Source organism: Chroicocephalus ridibundus, chromosome 4 (assembly GCF_963924245.1).
Source record: "Chroicocephalus ridibundus chromosome 4, bChrRid1.1, whole genome shotgun sequence".
NCBI lineage: Eukaryota > Metazoa > Chordata > Aves > Charadriiformes > Laridae > Chroicocephalus > Chroicocephalus ridibundus.
The window spans coordinates 64,398,836-64,423,020 of NC_086287.1; the positions used below are offsets into that span (position 1 = coordinate 64,398,836).

Below are 24,185 nucleotides of genomic sequence, written 5' to 3' on the forward strand. Positions count from 1 at the left end.
ACACCCACCAAGGAGGAGGCATGGCACCTCCTCACGATTACGCAGAGACAGGGCGAGGCACGACGCCTTCCCTCACCGCCAGCAGCAGCCTCCCTCAGCGCCCGGCTGCTCCACGTCCCTCTGGGCAACCCGCCACCTCCATCACTTAACCAGCCTGACCGCCGGGGCTAACACCCCTCACAGTCTCTGCTTGAAGTCAGCTTTCCCTCTCATGTTTACACTACCACATTTGGGCTTCTGGGGTGGAGCCGGGCTGAGGCAGAGGAAGGCAGGGCGAGCCGGGCGCGGGCCTAGGGGGTGCTGATACCAGACATGCTGGCTGAGACGAGCGGGCAGCAGCTCACCCTAAGTCAGAAGGGCGGGCAACCAGCTCGCCGGGTACTGGTCGAGCCGCTGGCCGGGCTGCGGCCGGCGAGGAGGAACCGACGCGCCCCCGGTATCGCCCAGGGCCGCTGCCCCCCGCGCCCGCCTCCGCACCTCAGGCTCGAGGCCGAGGCACGCCGCCCCACTGCCTCGCGCACGGCCGAGCCCTGATTGGCTTCCTCTGCCAGTAGGGGCGGGATCGTCAGAGAGCCGCCGCCAATCCGCGCCACGGTGAGGTTTCCCGGCACTTCCCCGCCCGTGCGGGGGGAGTCTGTGCGCAGGCGCGGGGGGGTGGCGGCGGCGAGGGGCGGTGGCGGCGGACGCGCTCGCGCGTGAGGGGGAGAGAGGGAGCGGGCGCGGGGCCGGGAGCCGAGCCGAGCCGAGCCGAGCCGAGCCGGCGGCCGGAGCCGGGCGGTGTCCGTCGCTCCGCGGCGCCTCGCCCTCGAGCAGGTTTCTTCTCCTCAGGGAACGGTTCCCCTCCCCGCGGCGCACGCGGGAGCCCCGGTCCTTCCCGCCGCCCCTCAGGCGAAGTCCCCTCAGCTCCTCGCCCGCCGCCCGACCCGGGTAGCGCCTCGCCGCGCTCAGCTGCCCCCAGTGGGCGGCCTCGTCCTCCTGCCATGGCTCTCTGCCGGCGCCTGACCCGGCTGGCCGCCCACCTTCAGGACCCGCGGAAAGTGGCCGCCTTCCAGCGGCTCTGCGGGGTGGAGGGGCCTTCGGGCTGGGCCGACGCGGAGCATCGGGCCGGGGGTCGGGGGCCGGTGGTTAACGGCGGCCCCCCGGCCGCAGAGCATCCCGCCGGGAACGGGACCGTGCCCGGCGGGGCGGGCCCCCAGCAGCGGTGGAGGAGGAGGCCGCGTCGCAACTCCCTCACGGAGGAGGACGGCAGCCAGGAGTTCTCCACCCGCAGCCGCTTCCTCTACTATCTCTTCAGCCTGGGCACGGAGCTGGGTAACGAGCTCTTTTACATCCTCTTCTTCCCTTTCTGCATCTGGAACTTGGACGCCTGGCTGGGCCGGAGGCTTATCATCATCTGGGTGTGGGTGATGTACCTGGGGCAGTGCACCAAGGATGTCATCCGCTGGCCGCGGCCTGCCTCCCCGCCCGTGGTGAAGCTGGAAGTCTTCTACAACTCCGAGTACAGCATGCCCTCCACCCACGCCATGTCGGGCACCGCCATCCCCCTGGCGCTCCTGCTGCTCAGCTACGGCCGCTGGCAGGTAATGCTCATCTCCTTGTCCTTCTCCCTGTGTTTTCCAGCCCCCGGGTGTAAGGCTGTGACAGATTTGATTTCTTTTGTGGGGGGAGAGGGGCAGAGGTTGGGTGAAATGTGACATTCGTGCTCTTTTTCCTTGGCCTCCCCCCTTTTTTGTTTGTTTTAGTTTTTCTATGATCTACACGAGTGCTCAGGTAGCAAGAGCTGTGCTAATAATTCTGTCTTCTGAATGGAAGTTCTGCAGACTAGTGAATGGTTAACTCAATGTGCATTAAAAGTCTGCCTTAACAGTCTGTATTTTGTTCTTGTGAGATTTTTTTTTTCAACTTACCTCTTGTAGGGTGAGTGCTTTGCACAAAGTCTGGGTAGGCATCTGATATTTTTACAGGCATTTGGTTTTACTGACCGAGAACTTGGTGGAGAGCCAGGAACTAAAAGGCCTTTTGCTGGTCCTTCTTTGCTTTGAGTCACTTTGTAGCTTGAGTCAAATTATAGCTTTAGCCTTTTCTTTAACGGTGTCTTTTAGTTTCATTACCCATAAACTGGAAATTATTACTTCAGTTTTGAGGAGTACTTATACTTTCAGATGGTTTTACAACTATTAATGTGCTAATAATTAGCTGGAACTGATAATCTCTGGTCTTTTCAGCTCCTTCATTCAGCAAAATCTTGAAATCTGCCTCTTGCACTTTGGTTCAATAGCTGAAGTTAAAATAACGCTGCTGATATCTGCTTTACGCAAGCTGTGGCATGTGCTTCGGTGCTTGCTGTTAGTGGTACAGGTGACAGTAAGAACTCCAAAGAAAGCACAACACATATTCAGCTCTCTAAATCACTGCACCAATTTCAGTAGTAAAAGAGGGAGAAGGCTTTCCTAGGCAACAAGTGTTCAGTGCAGGATTTTGAGTGCTCTGTGTGTAACGTCTAAGATGTTATGCAATGAGTCTACTCTTAAGTTCATAATGTTTACAAATTCTTGTTGTAATACTTGCTTATTTTAAGTCAAATATATGTCAACTTGGTAGAGAGAACTCTCTTTTTAAGCTTTATGTGTGGGCTGAATTCCTGTCTTCCTGGTTATTGTTAACAATCACCAGTTGTCTGCTGTCACTGTGTGACACTTTGTGGGTCTATTTCAGCATATAGATTGTGTACCTGAAAGGAAAGAAATAATTGAAGGTTAGAGATTGTATTTGGCCTCTCTTAACCGAAAGTTTATGTCTCTGATTCTGCAAGGTGATACAGTGTGCTCAACAGAAAGCTATTAGGGTTTCACATTTGCTAGGAAAGTGTGAAGTATCACTCTGCCAGAATTGTGCAGGCATCAGATAATGCCATGGTTTGGGGTGTTTGAAACAAATATTTGGAGTTCTGTCACCGAGATGCTTAATCTTAAAATGTTTGGGGTTTTTTTTGTGTGACTGACTACAATCCGAATACTTGATTATTATTTGTTAGATGTGTAGGGCTGATGATAGTTGGAGGAATTAACTGGATTTCTACAAATTTGCATGTGAGAAACATCATCTAGTACTATCAGTTGATTAGCTTTGTGCAGACTCTGATGTCATGTGTACAAAGGAGAACCCGGCTTGATTGCTTTTATAGAACCAGCAAACTGACGTTGTGTGAAATGGTATTTTTGCCAGTGAGCTGAGTTCGATCTTCAGTTTGCCAGCCCTGCAACTGCAGTCTGTGAAATACTGTGCTAATTGACTAAACATATTTATAATGAATGCATATTAAGAAATCACAAACATTCAGCCTTCTTGTTATTCATTTAGAACCATGCTTAAGAAATGAGGAAGCAAAGTGTTTGGGTCTTTATTTTAATTTCTTTTTCCTATGAGAAGTGTATAAGTAACAGACCTCCCTGAAACCAACTTCTACCATTTCAAAATGTTAATTTTTAAAAAAATGCCCCTTCTGATTTTTAAATTACTTCAAAATATTAATCAGCAGTTAACCTATGGCATGTTGAATATCTTTTGATTCACCTCTAAAGAGAGTTAAGCTTTCATCTAGTGCTTCTGCTGTTCTCTGTATTTTACTGGTGTTGAAAGAGAGCAGAATCTACATGATAACTTTTTGACATGTTTTTCTGGAAATAGATGGGGTTAAGCAAGACTAACCTCAGAACTTCTTGGAAAGCTTCTTCATGATAAAGAAGCTTGTAATAACTCTGATTTTTATTAAGTTATCCATATTTATCAGCAGGTACTGATGGTTAGATTTAAACTTGTTGGCAAATGTTGGGGTACAGTCTTCCTATATATTCAGTACAAGCAAGCATTACACAGATCCTGATCGTGATGAGTCCACGTCTTAGCACTATTTGGTCCCAAAAATCATAGTGGAGCAAGACTGAGTGTGAATTTAAGCAGACGCAGCTGTAGCTCTCTGCAGGGAGTTTTATTCTGCAATACAGGTAACTTTAATTGAGTATGGTGCTTTGAAGTTTATACTAAACCAAAGAAAGCCACTCTTGCTCTAAAAGAGGTTACTCCAGTGAGAAGGGAATCACTTTCCTGTGTAGCTTATTTGGAGCTTGCTTTCATTGGGCTATGACTTCCTACTATTGTGTAATAGTTCTTTTCTGTCAGAGAATGACAATCTATGAGTCTTTCCCTTGAACAAATAGAGAACAGAGCAAATCTGCTCTTATTTTTCTAGGTAAGGCCCAATTTGTCCATCTAAAACTAATTTTTTTTTTATTCCAGTAGGTTTTCTTTTAACCTGTTGAATTAAGATTGTGCTGTCCTAGTTTTCAATGCCTATCAGTAATCCTATTACAATTATTTTTCTATCACGTAGTATTCAAAAGCGTATTTGCTTATAAATGCAATTGTTCAAGTAAAATATTTTCAGAGATGATGTATTTTAAAGATGGTTGTGACAAATTTTCACAATTAGAGACTTTGGACATAGGGAATATTCAACACAACCAACTTTCAGACAGCAACAAACTATATGTTAAGATAACTTTCATAATAGCTAACTGTTCTGTCCATTGTGGAATATAATTTTTCAGTTTCTTCTTGTATTATGAGGGCTTGCCTAAAACTTTTGATTCCACTTGCATGATCTTTATATATTTATTTATTTAATATTGTTAAATTTCAGCAGGGAAAGCCACTTGTTTCAAAGACACTTCAGTAACCAAAAGACACTTTGTATTTCAAATAAAAAGCTCATGCCAAAGGCTCACGAGAATTTAGGAGTGTTATAGTTGTTGATGCTTTTCTTTCTGTCTTTGAAGCTCTGATACCCTGAAAGAGGAGGACAAACACTTAAAAGACAGTGAGATTATAGGTCTTGATATGAAGTGAGGAAAAGTATACCTTTATCACATTGGGGAAAACCTGCTTTCTTTGAAATAGTGACAGTTTGAGCCAGGTTGGTTTATATAATTTTCTGAATGAGGAGGAAAGATATTGTGAACTGCTAATTATCTACAAAATCTCCAAAAGCCTGGTGTTTTATTTTGAGGACTGGGGGGGGGAGAAGTCAGTCAGGGAGACAGAAAATATGCTTTTTTTCCCCAGAGTTCCTCCAGGATGCAACCTGGCTCTAGCAGTAGTTGTCTGGATTAGGAAGTGATGGGTTCACACTCTTTCCTGAGCTCTGCATTAATGAGCTGAGTCAGGAACTGATAACACTCACTGTAGGCCATGGAACTAACTTCATTAATTTGTTTTTCAGCAGGAGCTCAGAGCCTTGATTGATGAGTAGCCAGCCTCCGTAACTACTTTGACCAATGTTGTTTGAATGGGCTTATCTTCTGACGCAGTTCAGATCACTGACGGTGTTGTCCTCCCTATGTACTTGTCTGACAGTGTTATCATCAGTGACTGTCTTTCCACCCCACTGATGGTAATTGTGACCTTAATAAGCAATACTGCTAAACCCACAGTAGAGAGCATCTATTCTGTAATGATACCTTTGACTGATGCACCTAAAAGTATTTTTCAGTTTTCATTTACTTAGTGCTCTCCTGACTCTGCACTATACCAGTTGTGTAAGAATGGCATGTGGTACCAGGACAAACGCCTGTCCAGAGATCTTTCATCCGCACTATTACTTTTATCAACCAAAGCTGATGAATCTAATCAAATGAGATGGGTTTGACAGGATCTGTATTGGGATTTCAGAGATCTGCGTTGTTCTGTGATTCTGGTTGACCACTACTAAATATTACCTCTAGAATTGTCTGCCTGCTCTTTCGTTTCAAAAGGCTAACTTCTCTCAGGTCCTCACTGGGAATGGGGAATAATTGGTTATCGGGGTTGGGTGAATAGTCTAATCACAACACTGCTATAGTAAGACTTTTACAGAAAGTAGGCAAATACTGTTTCTGAGTGTCTGCCCTTGTTGAAGGGCTTGCATAATCAGTAAGAACTATGTAATGATAAAACTGGAAGCTACACATAGGTGGCTGTCTCTTACATTCAAAGTCTGCGTGTAAGAGCAAGTACAGACTCCTTTCAGAAAGAGATGCCTCATCTCTCAGAGAAGCCCAAATGGTTTTTGGCTCAAATACTAAAAAGTTGTGAAGAAACTTAGGCAAAGAGATGTGCTTGTCTAATTGGTTTTCTTACACGTGTTTCTTAAAATAAACAAACAAAAACTCTTCTGACACAAGAAGTGTAGCCGAAGGGCTGATCTGAAAACACAGAATTGCCCACACAATGAAAAGCTCTTGAGAAAGAGCAATGGGAATTTGGAGGGTCAGCACTGGCCTTGTCTTGTGTGTTTGAGTCACAAAGCTTTCTGTTGTGGGCCATATTAATGCCTGTAGTTTATTTGTAAAGGAAGCTGGAAAAAGTCGTGTGGCGTATTTGATTCAGATGCTCTTAAAAGTTTGAAAAGAGCATAGTCAGTTCTTAGAAATCCCATTGGGGAATCTCTGCTACAGGTATACAGCAGCCTGTCCTATTAAACTGTGTTGATTGGCATTAAATATATTTTTAGTTTTGCATAAGCAAATTTTTTGTTAATGTACAGGATCTTGGGGGGAATATGTAAAAACAAATGCTGTAAGGTGAGATGCAGAGTTTTTGATGAAGAAAGGCTTCAAAGGGAATACTTCTCAAACAGTTTGTTTTTTCCTTAGCACATGTAAAGCACTTCTTTTACTTTTAAATAGGGTGTCTTGATTAAACCTGAGGAAACTTCAGTTTGCAGAAAAACTATTTTTTAGGTGTTCGGGGGCTGTAGGTGATTCTTGTGGGTGTGTTCAGGGAGATATTATTTTTTTATTTAATGACTGCAAGGAAAAGAAATAACAGGCTCTAATTCCTATTGTAACTCTTTAATTTCTTTTCACATGATGTGTAACAGTAAGTTAAAACTTTATAATCCCTGCAGGGATGGCATTGAAATCTTTATCTTGGAAATTAAAGAGGAGGTTCTTGCAATGACATGTAGCACACTCAAATTTTTATGCTTTTTGATGTTAAGATTGTAAGAAGGAAGGAAATAATTGATAAATGTAGTTTAACCTGTGTTATTTACCACTTGGCTTCTTTTGAAAAGACAGTTTTTGTCTCTTTATTTTACCTAAATTGACTCGTAAGTGGTCTTTTCTTTTTAACCATCCTCTTCCTTTTTTTCTGCTCCCTCTACAAAATCATTTATATGCTGTGCTTTTTGTACTTGTCTGTCCAACTGGTGTCTCAGTCATTCCTGTAAACATTGATTGTAGATTTTCATATGCCTATTGCTAATACATAGCCCAAATATCTTATTAAAAGCATGATGCTGCAAGTGCTGCTCACATTCTTTCAGTGAACTCTGACCCAAAATGATTTTCTCAAACTCATGCTGAACTTCTGAATTATCATATGATTAAAAAAAATAATCATTGAGTAATACTGTAGAACACTGAAAATATTAGAAAATTAGTTTGGAACCCGTTGTGAATGCTGGAAACTTCTCCAGTTTAGAATGTGCTTTTAAAAATGCTTTTAAAAAGTAAAGAAATAAGCATCTAGAGTGTGTTTTAAGAATGTTCCATTATGAAAGAAGGTATTTTCTGACCTAGGTCAAAGCTTTTAGGACAGATTGTTTCCTTATGAGCATTTTTAAACAATGGTTATGTTATTAAGACTCTTGGCAAAAAGTCAGATTAAGGGGAGGGAGGAGGATAGGCACTTGAGGGAAATGTTTTCTATGTGATCTAGTCAAAAGCTTGCAAGCACTTTTCAGGGAATGTAACTGAACAAAATGAGAATTTCCCATTAAAAAACGTAGGGCATAAAATTCTCAAAGACTTACTGGGAGTAGTTTAACTGCTGTTTTCCAAATATGACCAGTTTAATTCAGTTTAATTGATTAAAACAAGAATCCGAATGTGGGAACAAAATTGAGGCCTGAGAGAAGATAAGTAGTTTACTCAATCTGCTTTATTCCTAGCTTTGTCTTTAACTCGATATATGAATTTAAGAAACCAATTATCCTTTTTTATCTTTTTTTTTTTTTAAATAATGTGCTTGGTGATCTGTCCCTCGGTCATATACATTAAGACTGGGGCACTTTTCTTAATGGGTATGATGCCTTCAAAGGAACATACCCATTCAAACATTTAAAAGCCAAAATGTCAACAAAGGTATCTTTTTAATCTATATGTTGCATTTGTCTGTCTCTCTCTAACCTCTGCCTTGTTGTCAGTTCCATCTGCCTCCACTTCATCTTCTGATATTGTATTTGTATTACATACTTATGCATATTATCAAAGTTTTATTCTGGCCTTTGGAAAAAAAATTGTGCAAGCTGTGTATCAGTGATCTAATATGGAATGGGGAGTACTTTTCTCAAAGAGAAAAATGCCAGGTTAATACTGGGTTTTGAGTCAGCGTGTGACTTTTGAAGTTCAGATTGAGTACTATGTAAGTGTCTTTATTTTTGTATAAGGTTAGTTTTCAAATTGCAAGTTGTTTTTTTAATTTGAAAAAAAGAAAGCAGTATGCAGTTCAATAAATACTCCCCATACTCAAAATTCTTGAGGTAGTATGGTAGCTACAGAGGCATAATGAGTTTTCGATGGTTTTGATAGGATGGTCTTAATTGAGAGCATGGAGGCAGGGTTTGAGATGTTTGTGTCTAAAATGGGCTGTTCCTGGATATCTGACTCTTAAGTGACTATGAGTACAGTCAAAAATGAAGATTCATCAATTCTGTTATCAGAAAGAACAACCTGAGAGCAGGAAACCCGTTTTTTATGTCTACCTCTGCTAGCTGTGATCTCTGACAACCTTTCTGATCCTCATCTGAAAGGAGATACGATGCCAGTCTGCCTTCTTATGCCTAAATGAGTAAGAATAGCAATGAATTGGGGAAGAGGGGTAGAAGTAAACTTGTGATCTTCTGTTCTTTGTGCCTCTGTAGTTCTGATTTGGCATGCAAGGAACTGTGGGACTAAAATTGCTGGAATTCAGCAGTCTTGCCTTAATATCTTTCATTTAAGCAGAGAATGTCAGCATGTTTATATACAACTGTATAGAAAAGATCCAAAAGTTTATAACTCAATAACTGTTAATTTTCAAATTTGTGAATGCAGTATTTTCCAAAATAAGAGACCCAAGAAAACCTAAAAAAATTTACTGCTTATGGCTTTCTTCCATGAATGCTTGAGATTAGTTTATACTAAAGTTTTCACATTAATTTTTCATAAAACATGCTTATTTTCAGTAGAAAACAGTAAAAGCTGTTTATGTTGTTTTTTTTTTTCTCTGAAGATTCATTTGTGATTGGGAGAGAAGCTTTCTGAAATCCATGATTGTAAAGCAGGGCTGATTAAAAAATATTAGATAGTCTTAAGGCACTACACAATTAGAAGATGTTTTGGTGTCTGGGAGGGTTTTGTATGTCTAGGCAGTGGGAGATTATGGATATTTACAACCATGGTATAACCAATGTATATACACAAAATACATACAGGCAGTCATTTTCTAGATGAAATAACATTTAAAAATGCTTGCTAGTACCTGAATATTACATTATTTTCAGACAATAATTTGGAAGTAAATTTATGACATCAGCTTTTTTTAATAAGAATCAAGGTGATGCCCCTTGTAGGTGTTACAACTTGGCATGCTACTGAGCAGTCTTCTTGCTGAGCTACAAGGTGTGTGAGTGTGCTCATGTTCTCCTTTAGTCACCCTGTATGCTTATCCCTACATGTGAGGACAAAATACATGGTTGTCTTATCACCTCAATGCAGATTTTAAGCAGGTGGTATTAGTTGAGTGCCCTAGGAATTCTTGACCCAGTGGCTGCTTTTAAAAGGTATGAGTGAAAACATGCCAAGGAGTAGACAGGGTCTTGTGCGTTATTTGTGTTGAAGTAGGGGGGTTCCTCTGCTTGATTTCTGCTAATGTCTGAGGAGGCCAGTGAACTATGGAGCCCCAAAAGGTACATACAGCTTTGAGTGGCGTTCCTCAGGAGTGAGTACTGGGATGAGCACTGTTTAACATCTGTGTCATTTACATGGACAGTGGGACTGAGTGCACCCTCAGCAAGTTTGCAGATGACACCAAGCTGTGTGGCACGGTTGACACGCTGGAGGGAAGGGATGCCATCCAGAGGGACATGGACAGGCTGGAGAGGTGGGCCTGTGTGAACCTCATGAAGTTCAACAAGTCCAACTGCAAGGTCCTGCACCTGGGTTGTGGCCATCCCAGGCACAAATACAGGTTGGGCGGAGAATGGCTTGAGAGCTGCCCTGAGGAGAAGGACTTGGGGGTGCTGGTGGACGAGAAGCTCAACATGAGCAGGCGATGTGCACTTGCAACCCAGAAAGCCAATTGCATCCTGGGCTGCATTAAAAGAAGTATGGCCATCAGGTTGAGGGAGGTGATTCTGCCCCTCTACTCTGCTCTGGTGAGACCCCACCTGGAGTACTGCATGCAGCTCTGGAGTCTTCAGCACAAGAAGGGCATGGACCTGTTGGAATGGGTCCAGCGGAGGGCCACAAAGATGATCAGAGGGCTGGAGCACCTATGCTATGAGGACAGGCTGAGAGAGTTGGGTTGTTCATCGTGGAGAAGAGAAGGCTCTGGGGAGACCTTATAGCAGCCTTCCAGTACCTAAAGGGGGCCTACAGGAAGGATGGAGAGGGACTCTTTATCAGGGGATGTAGTGATAGGACAAGGGGTAATGATTTAAAACTGGAAGAGGGTAGATTTAGATTAGATATTAAGAAGAAATTCTTTACTGTGAGGGTGGTGAGACGCTGGAACAGGTTGCCCAGAGAAGCTGTGGATGCCCCATCCCTGGAGGTGTTCAAGGCCAGGTTAGATGGGGCTTTGAGCAAGCTGATTTAGTGGGAGGTGTCCCTGCCCAGGGCTGGGAGGTTCAAACTAGATGATCTTTAAGGTCCCTTCCAACTCAAACCATTCTGTGATGCTCTGCATGTGAGTGGGAAGAAAATCAGATTGGTTATGTGGGCAATCCTGCGAGGTATGGCTGTAACATTAGAAGAAACCAGGACAGATAAAGGTTAAAACCTTTTTAGATCAAAATCTATTCCTGTACTTTATGTATAAAGATGTTTTTATCTAAACTGATACTTTTTTTTTACTGACTGATAAGTAAGCATCAAACATAAACTGACAGTTGTCCAAGTGTGCTGGTTATATAGTGGGAGCATAGAGGAGAATGCTTTGTGTGGGAACTAATCACAAAAATAGACTTAACTGTTGTATTGAGGAATATTATTTTAGAGGAAATTAGAATAATTTTTTGTCTTCTGCTTTTTTAGTGGACTGAATAAAGTACAGCTAGGTATACTGTAGTGAATAAGCGCTCTCGGGTGGAAAGAAACTGGGTTTAGGACTTCAGTGATTATGATTATCATCCATTAAAAATACCGTAAATCAGCATGTGCCTAATACTTCAAACACATTTGCAGACAGGTCATGCTAAACTACTTCAGTAAGAATAATTTCACTGAGTTTAAGTTAAAAGTTCTTTGTTACTTTAAGAATATACAAATCAGGGTTAAACGTATAATTGGCTTTTTATTGGGGATATGATAGGGAAGCGTTTGAGGTCTCGGATGCAGACACTTTGCTACAGAGGAACTAAACTAGCCAGTGTTTCCAGATGTTTTAATGGGGATTTATTCTCAATTCTGTTAAAAACAGAATTAGAGTGAGATATCATAGAGCCAAATATTCTTTCCAATATTTCCTTCAAAGTTGCAGTTTCTGACAGTTTCCTTCTTCAAACACCCCTCCCTTGAGAGTTCCTAATTGAGAGCAAGCATTTATTTTCACTTCTAGAACTGATGCTACTCTCCGGGCTGTTTAAAACAATCTGCCCAGGACTCTTAAAACAAGACTTATCACATACACCTTTTGCTTCATGGTCCCTGTTCTTAGGGTCTTGCTGTTTAGCAGCTCTAACATCTCCCCCATAATCCCAGCTTTTTACCCACAGTATCGTTATCTGCTATTGCAGGCTGAGCCTGGCACTTCATTGGTCTTCCTGTTAAAGCTCCAGCTTCTGTTTCTGTGAGGTAGTTCAGAAATGTGGAAAAAGTATTTATTAAAGAAAAGCCTCACCCCTGTTTGGAGCCTGAAAGCACAAAAAAACGTGTGCCAGGAAACCAGAATGGATGTATGGTATCAAGTGATGGGCAAAACCATTTGAAACTTTTGACACGTGTGTGAACACGTGCAAGCTCATTCTACCACCAAGTAATTGTAATGCTATTAAATTTCCTGGTCAAGAGGTTTGCATTGCTTCTGGAAGTAGTGAATCTTCCCTAGTCTCTGACAAACAAGAAGTCTGTCTTCCCAGGCTTTCATCTTCTGGAGTATGTAAAGAGGTGCATACAGTGTTTCTGCTTTGGGAAGAGTGGAGCAGCACCAGGCAGGGAGGTTGTGTAGCTTGAGTGTCTTCCTGGAGCAGGCACTATTACTTCTACCTTGAGATCAATGGAAATGATGGTAGAGGCATGATGGGGCTACAGTTGTGATGTATCCTGGCGCTGCAGCACAGGGTACAAAGATGACTTTTGTGGCTGCTATAGCAACATCAGCATCTGATAAATCCGCACTCGTGTCTTGGGTATGAACTAGTTACTGGTGTATTGCCCATTATTAGCATAATTCTGAAAGGCAGAAAATGGAATTTGTTCCTTCATCATTTCAGTTAGAAATGAATCATTAAGTACATAATCTCGTTTAGGTACAATTTGTAGATGAAGGTAGTAGAAACAAAGAAAAATGTTGCTACAGGAATTAAAAATTAAACTAGATGTAACATACCTGTGAGTTGGGCATTTAGAATTTATTTTAATGTGAAGTCTGTTTTTAAGTGAAACACGAGCTTCCCAATTTTCTGTTAGTTTGAGAAAATTTTTGTAGGTTTGTCATGCTACATGGTCCTGGAGCTGAGAATTCAAAAAATGTTGGAATAGTGCAGAAGATTGATAAACTTTTCTCAAACGTATCACTGAAAGACTGATTTAGAAGCTTGTTGATCTGTTAAGTGGCTTTCACAGAGGACGTACAGCTTTCTCCGATAGGAGTAAAGATACTTTCTCTAATTTGTTGGATATTCTACCTTTCAGGTTATCCATGAAAGGTCAAGAAAACTGCCTGTAATTCTTAGTTTTTATTCTGAGATTCGAGTACATCTAGACTGCCTGTTTATGTAAAAAATGTTTATCATTGCTTTCATGTAGGAAGTTCAAGCAATTTTGGAAACATGCCATTTTGTCTTGTGACTGCTTCTTTTATAGAACTAATAATTATTTTTAATACTGAAAAAAGGAAGCTGCATCCTGTCTTACACAACATTTTGCAGTATGGTAGTGGGGAAAATATTTCTTACTGTGCTGTAAGATGTGAATTAGCATACTTCTATCCAAAACCCGAGAAAGTTAAAATACCAAGTTTCTAGACGTGCTGATATGTGCTTATTAAGATATTTTGTTTGTTCCTGGTAAACAATCCTTATTAATAACACAATCTGTCAGAAGATGGAAATAATTGGAAAGAATTATTTGATATTTTTTTATTTCATAAACATGGATTGTAAGAGGAAATTTATCTGGGTTTTTAGAGACAAAAAAAAAAGATTACTATTCTAGGAGTTTCATACTGATGCTCAGAGACTTAAGAATTGCAGAAATTCTAAAACTGTATGTAAGGAATTGAATTTATTTGCAAATTTTCTTGAGTTCTTCCTTTGCAGGAGAAAGGTGAAGCTACTAGATTCTGCCTGGATAATTGTTAATAATACTAACGTACTATGTAGCTACTTTACCCAGTGTAAAACTGTTCCACGGTTTATAATGCAAGGCTTGTCTCTGCCCATATTGTAAATTGAGGATATCGTAACATGGCAAGACTAACTGCTACAAAGATCTATCAACTTCTTATTGCTTTGTCTGAAGAGATATGACCAATGCCCTGAAATTTGTATATCCTGAATGCAAAGGAAGAGGACAAGGAAAAAGTTGAAGAAGTTTGACTTAATAATGGTTTGACTTCATGAAAAGGGGACTTACTTGAGGTGGTCTAATAGGCTTGGGTAGGCTAAGGCAACAAAAGGGTAAGCATAAGTTACATTAATTGGAATTAATTATAGAATCCTTATAGAGTGATTTTTTTTTTTTCAAATTCTAATATAATCTCTCCATTTTTTCCCTACCAGTATCCCCTTATGTTTGGACTGATCCTTGCATTCTGCTGGTGTTCTTTGGTTTGCTGTAGTCGAATTTATATGGGAATGCATTCAATTTTGGTAAGAAAATAATTCTATTAAACTTTTATTTTAATGTTGCTCTGATTTCATAAACTTCCATCACACTTGAGTTTTTACAGTGCAGTAATTGTATATAGATAATTTTTTTAGAATGTCCTACCATATAGGAAAACTTGCATTTTTTTCAGCAGAGAAATTGATACAATAGCTAAAAGTAGATGTTAGTCTTCTGATAACTTATACTTTTCTTTCATAAACTCAATCCACAGTTGAAACTTAGCTGATGTTTAATAGTAGTTTTAGTGCAGAAATTGATGACTGTGCTAAAGCGTAGACTAAGTTTTCCTCTAAAGAGTAGAAATAATTTTGCAGGATGAGAGAGTGGCTGTTAATATCTGCTCGAGTTCCACATTAGCTACTCAAAGCACGTGCATTTCAGAGTGCCATGCTAAATGCTAGGGTTTCACTTACCCAGGATTCTAACGAATGAAATAACAAAGAAAACAAGAACGCAACAAAATAGTAATCAGAATGTAAGACCACTAATAAGGATGGCTAAAGAGGTTTTTGAGGCTCGCTTGCTAGAAGAATAGCTAACAGACAGAAAACAGCCTGGTAGTGAGTAGTAAAGCTGATAGATGGACACAGTGTACAAGGGACATGTGAAAATAAAGGTAGCTCAGGCAAACTTAATGACATATTTGCGTTAGTGATTAGGAGGCTTCCTGAGTCAGAACCACTTATGTGGAGGATGATGGGATGAACTTGTGTTTCAGCTGACAGGTAACATCTTAGAACAAAGTCACGCAACAAATAGAAATGCGTCATGTAGACTAGGTTATTCATCAGTTTCATATTTGAATCCTCTATAGTGTTTGAATGAATACAATTAACCATGTGTTACCTGTAATATAAATCGACCATGGTGCCTAAGTTTGGGGAGTAGGCAGATGTAGCAGAAAGTTGTTGTGGTTGCTTCTGAGGCGAGCAAGTCTGACTTTTGTTTCAGTTAATTGTGTTAGAGCTTTTTATCAAGCATTCAATTAGTGGAAGTGAATTAAAATGATTCATTGAAGACAGAGCAATACAAATACTGCTGATGAAAGTCCCACCTCCTGGCTTATATGGAAAAGTTGATAAGCATGCAAATAAAGGTGATCTGGTTTCTAGTGCTTCAACTTCTAAAAAGCTTTCGACAAATTACTTAGCAACTAAAGGTGACAAAAGTTGCAGGTAATTCTGTGCAACCAAGTGATTAATCAACAGTAACTGAAATTGAATGCTAAATTAAAAAATAATTAGAGTAACCTTTTAATTAAGAAAAGATATTTTTAAACCAACAATAAAACTGAAAATCAAGTATGAAGCCACAGAAGTTCCCTCTTCCTCTTGTTTAATAGTTGGAAACAGTTCTCCACTCTTGCAGTATTGTTAGTTCTGAAGCTGGAGTCGGAAGTCTAAGCTGCTCCAATGCCTAGCTGCTGTGGTCCTCGACTGCCTTACCAGCTGTTGCTGCCAGCGTGCTTATGTGTTGGCACTCAGGCACTTAGATCCAGTGTTGAACTGTTCCAGCAAACTAAGGTGGCAGAACTTATTTAGCTGGGCTAGGTTTGTGCTGACTGGAGGCTGAAATGCCCCAGTCCTGGACAAGGATGACTGTAGCCAGCAGATAGGCAGATCTACAACTTCGTTTGACCATGGATCTTTTGATCGTAGCTTTATTTGTGATCGTGATCAGTCATCATCTGATAGTCATACAGATGTCCTCTTAATAGGTGATCAAATGCAATTCTTTAAGTTAAAGATTTAATCTTTTACAGTAAATGAGAAAAGATGGTAATCCACAAGTTGCTTTTAGCAACAGAGTAACTAGGCTTGTCTCCATTCTAAGGTAACTTAAATTATTTTTTAAAATAGTTATTACACTGAAACTGTATCTTTCTCTCTCTTCAACAGGATGTTATTGCTGGATTTCTGTATGCTATTCTTATCTTGGTTGTCTTCCATCCAGTTGTGGACCTGATCGATAACTTCAACTTAACTTACAAATATGCACCCTTAATTATCATCAGTCTCCATTTAGCCCTGGGCATCTTCTCTTTTACTCTAGACACCTGGAGCACATCACGAGGAGACACAGCTCAGATACTGGGCTGTGGTGCAGGAGTAGCCTGTGGCTCTCACATTAACTACATGATGGGTCTAAAGCTAGATCCTCCTCCCGATACCTTACCTTTGTCTCTTTCCTCTCTCACTGTGACTGTGTTTGGAAAAGCCATATTGCGGTTGTTGATTGGAGTAATAGTTTTGTTGTTAACAAAAGTAGCAATGAAAAAAGCCACTATTCCACTGGCATGTAAAATATTTCGCATACCACACGATGATGTACGGAAAGCAAGACAACGCATGGAAGTTGAGCTTCCCTATCGCTATATTACGTATGGAATGGTTGGGTTCTCCCTCATGTTTATTGTTCCTTCCCTCTTCCATTTTATTGGTCTTTCTTGATGCAGTTTTATCACTTTAAGTAGGGAGAACAGAGCTAGTTGCTTTTTGAAGAGGTGCACTAGTTTGCTAAGGGAAGGCCAGTGAGCTTGGCTTTAGCAGGGTCTTCACTTTAACAGCAATACATATCAGGCAAAGCATTTAAAGAACTTTGCACGACTTTGGGTATGGTATGGGGACAGAAGTCAAATATCAGTCCACAAGAAGTGCTGAACTCTGTAAATGCTATGTCTAGACTTATTGCTATAACAAAGTCTGTGTGTGTGTGTGATGCAATGAATGTATGTGGAATGTCTGTCATGCTGTACCTGTATACACTGACACTTTAACAGGTATGTCTGACAGCTAATCAGAAAGCTCCATTCATGATCTGTTTGCCATTTCGTAGTAATTTATTCAAGTTGTTGGACCATAGACTGCTAAATTTGCTTTATTCTTTCCTGAAGTCCTGCTTCAAGATGTTTCAGCTAATAGGCATTTCTAATGGACCAAACCTGCAATGAGGTTGAAGTTTCTAAAAAAACAGAGACGCCTTTTTCTTTAGCTCCCTCTACAGAGTAAAATGTCTGGATTGGCATTGGTTGATATCGCTAGAGTATTTATGATGCAGGTACTGTATTTTATGGTTTAATAACTGTGCCTTTCTGTTGCTAAATTAAGAAATGCCATATATACTGTGATGTAGAAATGCCTAATTTTATTTAAAATCTTACACAATTAGGCAGATATTTTTAAACGTTAAATTTTTCCATGTTGCTGGCATGGTTCAGGTTAACCGGAATATTCAGTTTAGCCTGATCAAAATTGCATAAATGGAATGACCCAAGAATCGCATCCATAAGCTCAAGGTGTTGTAAATGGACAATAATCCCTTTTGTAAGTATTTTTAATGTGTATTGTAAGTTACTGGAAGAGGATATATTTTTCTGGAGGTTGTTTATACAGTGGACAGATATTACAATTAATTATCTAAACATATAAACAATAAAAACACCCCATTCTGCAAAGAAATGGGCCTCGCTTATTATTCCAAACTAATTTAGAAGGACCATTAGTTTTAGATATTTGCTTAGAAAATATAATCCTTATTCTAGAAAAAAACATGTATTTTTATGCATTAACATACTGTATTTAAAGGCGATAATCACCTTTACCCAATTTAGATAGCTATAGACAATATAACGATCAAATTAAATTTTTAATCATTCTGGTAGGCAGACTGGGAGCAGTCAAGACAGTATGGTCAATGCATAAATGGTTTGTGCATATCTAAATTTTTACTGAATTATTATGCACTTTGCAGCTTTTGATGATCCTTTTTCCAGTGATGAGTAGAATATGACCCTTCAACTGTAAATTCATGTGCTTCTTGTGTTTCATTTTGTCTATGTTAACGTGTTGCCTAATCTGTTCTTTCCATGTCAGGAACTGCCATATTGCAGCAACAGCTGTAGTACTGTCTGGCCAGACATGAATTACTTAGTTTTGTATTGGGCTTTTTTTCTTTTTAGGGAAAACATAATTTGGTTGGGTAGTGATTAGATAGACTACAAAACCTACATTTTTTTGTAAACAGTATTTGGAATTGGAAGGATTTTTTTTGTATTGGAGCTCATATTTCCAAATTGCTAATATGTAAATTAACAAAATTAACTATATCTCTTTCCTTAAAGCACTCAAAGTTATGGTACGCTGGCATTCGATGATGGGAAAAGCTAACTTTTCTGATGCGTTTCTTCAGTGCATTCAGAATACGCTGCTATGAATGTACTCAAACTGTTCTATTCAGAATTGACAGTGTGTTAAACAACTTGTGTGACCGAAAAGACCTTACCTACTAGAAAATGGTTAGCTTGTTTCACTGCATATTTCTGCATTTGAATTTTTTTTTTCGTATCTGTTCTTCTTTTGCAGTTTAATGCTGAATGTGCAGTAAAAGGTGAATTGGTTTCCAAGGTTTTGAGGGGGGGATTTCCACTGGTTTGGCTTTGCACACTAAGTCATTGAAATAGCTGAGGGGAATGTACACAAAATGCCTTACGCTTAAAGCCCGGAGCAAGTGGTGGTGTTCCAATTATATTAAATTAGTCTGAGGACTGGAGAAAATAATAGGGTAACTTTTTCTGAAATTTAGGGCATATTCTTGTTAAATATCCTAGCTTTACAATTTACAGCAAAAAATGTTTAAATTCAAGCACAGAAGAGACAAGTGAGCAAAACTAATTTTTTAAGGTACATATTTGACTTCTAGGAACTTCAAGTTTACAGCATAAGAATGTTCTTAAAGCTGTATTTTCTGGCTGTGCTTGCTCTCTTGTACTATTAATGGAAAATAGAATCTACTGTGGAAGATCTAGAAAGAGTGAAAAAAATCATAAGCAGGGAGGGCTTTCAACAGGCTAAGGAAAATTGCACTGTAGCTTATTCTACTGTCACTCATAAATATATATTTTATATTTTTATACAATACACTGGGTAACTTCAAAATGTCATGCTCCATGTACCATACAGTTCTGTACACAGGAAATGTATATCAGAATGTTTATACAGCACCTTTACAACCCTATCTCTAAGACTGCAACTGCTTTACTGAAGTTTGCATGAGAAAAGTTTTACTATTCATGTTTTATAAGGGGCTAGGCTCAAGAGGGAAGTTTAGCACAAAATATGCAGTATGAATGCTGTTATAAAAAAAAGAATCACAGAAATGCAAGAATTTAAAAATCCAACTTAAATGTTTGTATTTTAGTATATTTTTTTAAAAATAAGCTAAGATTCCTCTAAATCAGGCACAACAAAACAGCAGGCAAAACTGGAGCACTTTCTTTGCCCTAAGATATTCCAAGAGTTGAATGTGAAAAATGTTTCTAGTCTAAGCATCAGCTGGTACCAAATTATTTATAAATTTAACATAGCTTTAAAAGGTAGTTAAATGTCTTTTCAGAAGGACAATACTCTTGAAACCTTTCATGAAGTGGTGCAGAAACATATTCATATGTCACTGCTAGTGAACTTCGTCAGTTCCAGGTTGTATAGTCCCAAAGAAATAAATACTACTACTTCATAGAAGCAGATATAAATACACATTTATTATAAAAGCTAGGAATTAAATTTGTCTTAATCGATTACTGCATGAAATAAAACCTGAAAGTAACAGTCACGTGGAGCATAATTTGGCGCAAAATTCTGTTTTCTGAGAGGCTGAAGAGACTTGAATTAGTCTTAGTCTGCCTTAAGCGTAGGAGCAGGATTTTTCTCACCTGGCCCTCAGTCAGAACTAACATATGCATTGCATCTTGGGTAAGCTTTAGAATTTATTATTTTGAAAAAATTTTCATGTTTATAAAAAAAGCTATTACCTTTGCTTCCCATACCATGATCCGGGGTTGAAGCGTCTTTCTCCTGTGTGATCACCTATGAAGCTCTTCAGTTTCCGATCACATTTGCCTTACTGCTTACTGTGCAAACTGGGGGGCAAGGAGAATGGGGAGGTGGAGAAGCTATTTTAAGGTAAATTGGCAAACCAAAGGGTGTTGTATTTTGTTTTTGTATTTTGTTTATTTACTTGGAAATTGTTTTAAGCTTATGTACAGCTTTTCTCCTGTGGTGAAAAAGGAAAAAAAAAAAAAAAACAAAAACAAAACGGGAAGATGCATTTCTTTTAAAATGGCATCTCTAAATGTGATTTCTGGCTTTTTTTTTTTTTACCAGAACAGTGTTAAATGGCCTGGATTCTAAAAGCTTATTGTTTTCCTTTGCTATTGGTTTTTTTTATTACTGCTTTCAGTATTTTTTTTTACTGCATTTCTTGCTTCTTTCCCACGGAGTGTCCTGAACTTTTTGTAAGCAATTTATGTGATGATTGTAACTTCGAACTTGTAAATACTTAAGGGCTGTTAGTGGCTATTAGCTGCTCAAATACATAAAAACAAACCTTGCATGCTGTAAGTAAATACATCTGTTGTGCTAAAAGTTGCTTCTATTTCAGTATTTGCTTTCTCAATATAAAATTGAGATTTTTTTCACACACAACATATATTTAATAATTAATTGGTATGAAGGGGCATTGCTGTCTAACTCCTGTTAACTTCACTGGGAGTTCTGCAACTAGTTCCTTCTGTATTACAGGGAGAATGAACCCTGAAGGTCACGTCTGTGCTCTGATATGCGTACAGGCATCAGCGTGGGTGAAGAGACTTCCCTTCTAAGGTGTAAATGTATTATCCTTGCTTTTGAGGTCTGAGAGATTGTTCTTTTTAACAGCATACTTAACCCGTTTTTACAAGACTTTTAAAGGGCCTAACTTAAAGCTGTTTCTTAGGAACTGAAACTGGCTGTGCATTTGCAACACTTAATTGATGCTTTCCTCCTCTGTACCATAATAGTGCTGAATGATGACATCCCAGAATAACGTCAGTAGGTAAAACAATGACAGGAGAATTGATTCTTGGGGTATTGTGACTCAACTTACTGTAATTGATTCTTGGGTGGTTTTTTGGTCTAATGTAGACTGTTTCTAGGTTATATAATGTACTGTTATATTCTACAAATGACTTTGAGGAAACTTTGACTTTTTTGTGGGAGAAAGTCTCATTGAATGTCTTCACACCAGAATTTTATTCTAGTGGAAAGCTTGAGGCCTTTTCATTTCAGCAGAAATATATAAGCCTATTTTAAAATTTACTATAATACTGTATTTGTCAAATTGACAGAATAGTTGAGTCACTAACGTTGTTTTTCTTCCTATAATACTACTTGAAACAAAGGCAAACAAAGCTTAATTTGGAAAAAAAATGTTTTATTGTGTGGCAGAGAGGATATAGCTCTTTAGGTGTTACTCTAAAAAGCGATTATCACACGCTGGAGTTGAGGCAAATTTAACTATGCATTAGAAAAATTTCTTTGCACTCCATTCTGCACCAGAAATATTTTGCATGTTGGTAAGAGTTCATTTAACAAAATGAAGCAAAGCAATATGGACTTGCAGTGCATAATTAGTAACTCTTCCTGTAGGATCAAAAAAGAATAGATGGTACACAGGAGAATCCTACCTTAAATATATTGACCAGTAAATGTAAATAAAAAGTCCCGTCAAGTTGGGCCATTTTATTAGTCACTAAACTTTGACTAAATTAGTCACTAAACTTTTCCCACAACTTTATTTTTGTTAGAAAGTGTAATGAAAGACAAGGGTGATATTCCTGAAATGGAAATTAGATCATAAGACAATTCTAGATGTCTAAAGTATCATCACCGAAAAAGATCGGTCCAGGAGCTAGTAACCTGAAAAGTAAGAGCAAAGTCTGAGGGGGATTTTGTATTAAACTTAATGCACTTAAACATGATGCCAAAATTTGGCCTATACTTGATTTATATGAAATCTGTAGTACAATATAGATATATATATAATATATTGCATATTGGAGTTTAATTTTTTATCTATAGATTTTTTCTTGTTACTGCATTACCTGATAAAAGCAAATGTTCATAAAATATAAAACAGCTTTGTCTGTATAATGTAAGGCTGTATGTTAGCAGTATTTTGGGAAATAATGCAGTTGTAACCCCCAGTCTCTCAACCTCTTTGAGAACTTTATTTATATATTAAAAAAAAGTACTTTCAAATGCAAGCCCTGAATTATTTGAGGATCATATAATGGTTGCTGTATAATAGTGTACAACTGATGTTTTTGAAATTAATACATTGGAACTCTTTGTTATATTATTGTTAATGATTTTATACTCATTGTACACTTCCTGCAGTTGTCAACTGATATTTAAACGCATATTGACTGGTAACTGAAGTGTCTAATTTCATCTGCAATTAATGGGTAATAAACTACTGTTGGATTCAAAGTGTTCTGCTGTGTTTATTCCTTCCAGTGCCAAGGGACATGTGGCTGGACACATACCACAAGCATAAAACACTGATCACAAGAAAACTTATATTCATATTATTGTATAGCAATAATCATTAGAACAATATTACCTTTTTAAGGTGTGGGCTTTAGATGCAGAAGTTTAGGAAAAAGAATGAGGAAATACTGAAATTAGGTTTTTCTTTGCTGGCTTAAAATGAGGATTGTTTAGTTTCATATACTAAATAATAAAACAAGCTATTGATCAAACTGTATACAAGATTTACGTTGTATCTTTCTGTAGGTTTTGTCACTTGTTGCACGCTAATAAATGGATATGGAAGCATGCTCTCATTCTGACAAGAAACTTGCTTTCTAGGAAAGTGCCCATTGTGGGGGAAAAAATAGTTTCACAAGTTCTGGGACTACTGAATTTTGAGTTTCCAGTGGGTATCCAATTACTGCTTTGACTTATGCTGCAGGTTTAATGAGATAGCTCAGTCCTTATTTGAAATCAGAATCCTCATAGAAAACAACCCCATGAATTTGTATCCTGTTGGGTCACCTTCCAGTAACTTTTGCTCACCTCCCAAATCTGCTTTGAAAATTGTCCAACTGTAGCTATTTTTTCCCCAGACTAATGAATATCTGTAGATTTTCATGGAATGCATGTAACCAGTATATTTGCATGAGCTTTGCTTAGTGAACCAGACTAATTGCAGAATACTCTTAATTTCAGAACACTGTGAATTTTGTTCTACCATGGTCCCATGATGCTTTAACATGCATGAGAAAGTATTAGTTCTTTTGTATGTTTGTATTAACTTTAAGAAGCCTGAAGTTACTTAGAGAAGTGTAGCAAAAAACCCCACTAATCAGCATAACTCTTGCTTCTCTCTTCCAGCTGTTGTGCAATGCCCGGTGAGCAGTTAAGTAATGTAGCTGAACAGTATTGCAGAACACACTAGAAGAGTGTCCCTTAAAAGGAAGCTGTTATGCTATTTCACATCCACTTACTGGGTGCTGTACAGTGTTCCTCCTTGTTTTGTTAACTGGAAGGATTTATGTGGAGCTGGTGCACAAGATTCTACTTCTTACATAATGTAAGAACTCATATTTTTATCCTAAGCAAATCTCCGACAACTTGCAGAGATTGCTGTGGTGGTGTCGTTTGGTTTTTTTTTTTTTCTTACCAAGGCCTTTTTGTCCTATTAGAGCTGTCAAACCAGGATGTTAATTCCAGGGACCACAGAAATGTATATCTGTTGGTTATTTGTTTGTTCTATAAGTTTCAAGATAATTTTGAAGATGCTGAGACAAAAAAAAAAAAAATACACTCAAAGAACCCCAGAAGGATAAACTCAACAGAAAGTACATGATGAAAAACAACAAATGTAACTAAATCACACCTCTGATGGCAAAATGTTAGTTCATCATTCCACTGATGTTTGTAACCGTTTATGGCCTTTGCTGGGAAAGCAGAGGTATAAGGACTTAATTTGTTACCAAAGCAAAGCTCTGGTCCCTTG

At 39.0% G+C, this 24,185-nt stretch overlaps 1 protein-coding gene across 1 annotated transcript; it reads left to right on the forward strand.

The window, feature by feature from the left end:
- The first annotated feature begins 633 nt into the window (after positions 1-633).
- Positions 634-22,664, forward strand: SGPP1 (sphingosine-1-phosphate phosphatase 1). The gene is made up of 3 exons (XM_063333548.1): positions 634-1,580; positions 14,243-14,332; positions 16,250-22,664. The coding sequence occupies exons 1-3, from the start codon at positions 981-983 to the stop codon at positions 16,799-16,801; spliced, it is 1,242 nt and encodes a 413-aa protein (XP_063189618.1). The 5' UTR covers positions 634-980; the 3' UTR covers positions 16,802-22,664.
- The last annotated feature ends 1,521 nt before the right edge of the window (positions 22,665-24,185 follow it).

Bases quoted from the DNA above. Each gene is read 5' to 3' on its own strand.
- SGPP1 (XM_063333548.1), top strand. From the start codon at position 981: ATGGCTCTCTGCCGGCGCCTGACCCGGCTGGCCGCCCACCTTCAGGAC. The intron at 1,581-14,242 runs GTAATGCTCATC...TTTCCCTACCAG, and splicing joins TCAGCTACGGCCGCTGGCAG to TATCCCCTTATGTTTGGACT. The intron at 14,333-16,249 runs GTAAGAAAATAA...TCTCTTCAACAG, and splicing joins TGGGAATGCATTCAATTTTG to GATGTTATTGCTGGATTTCT.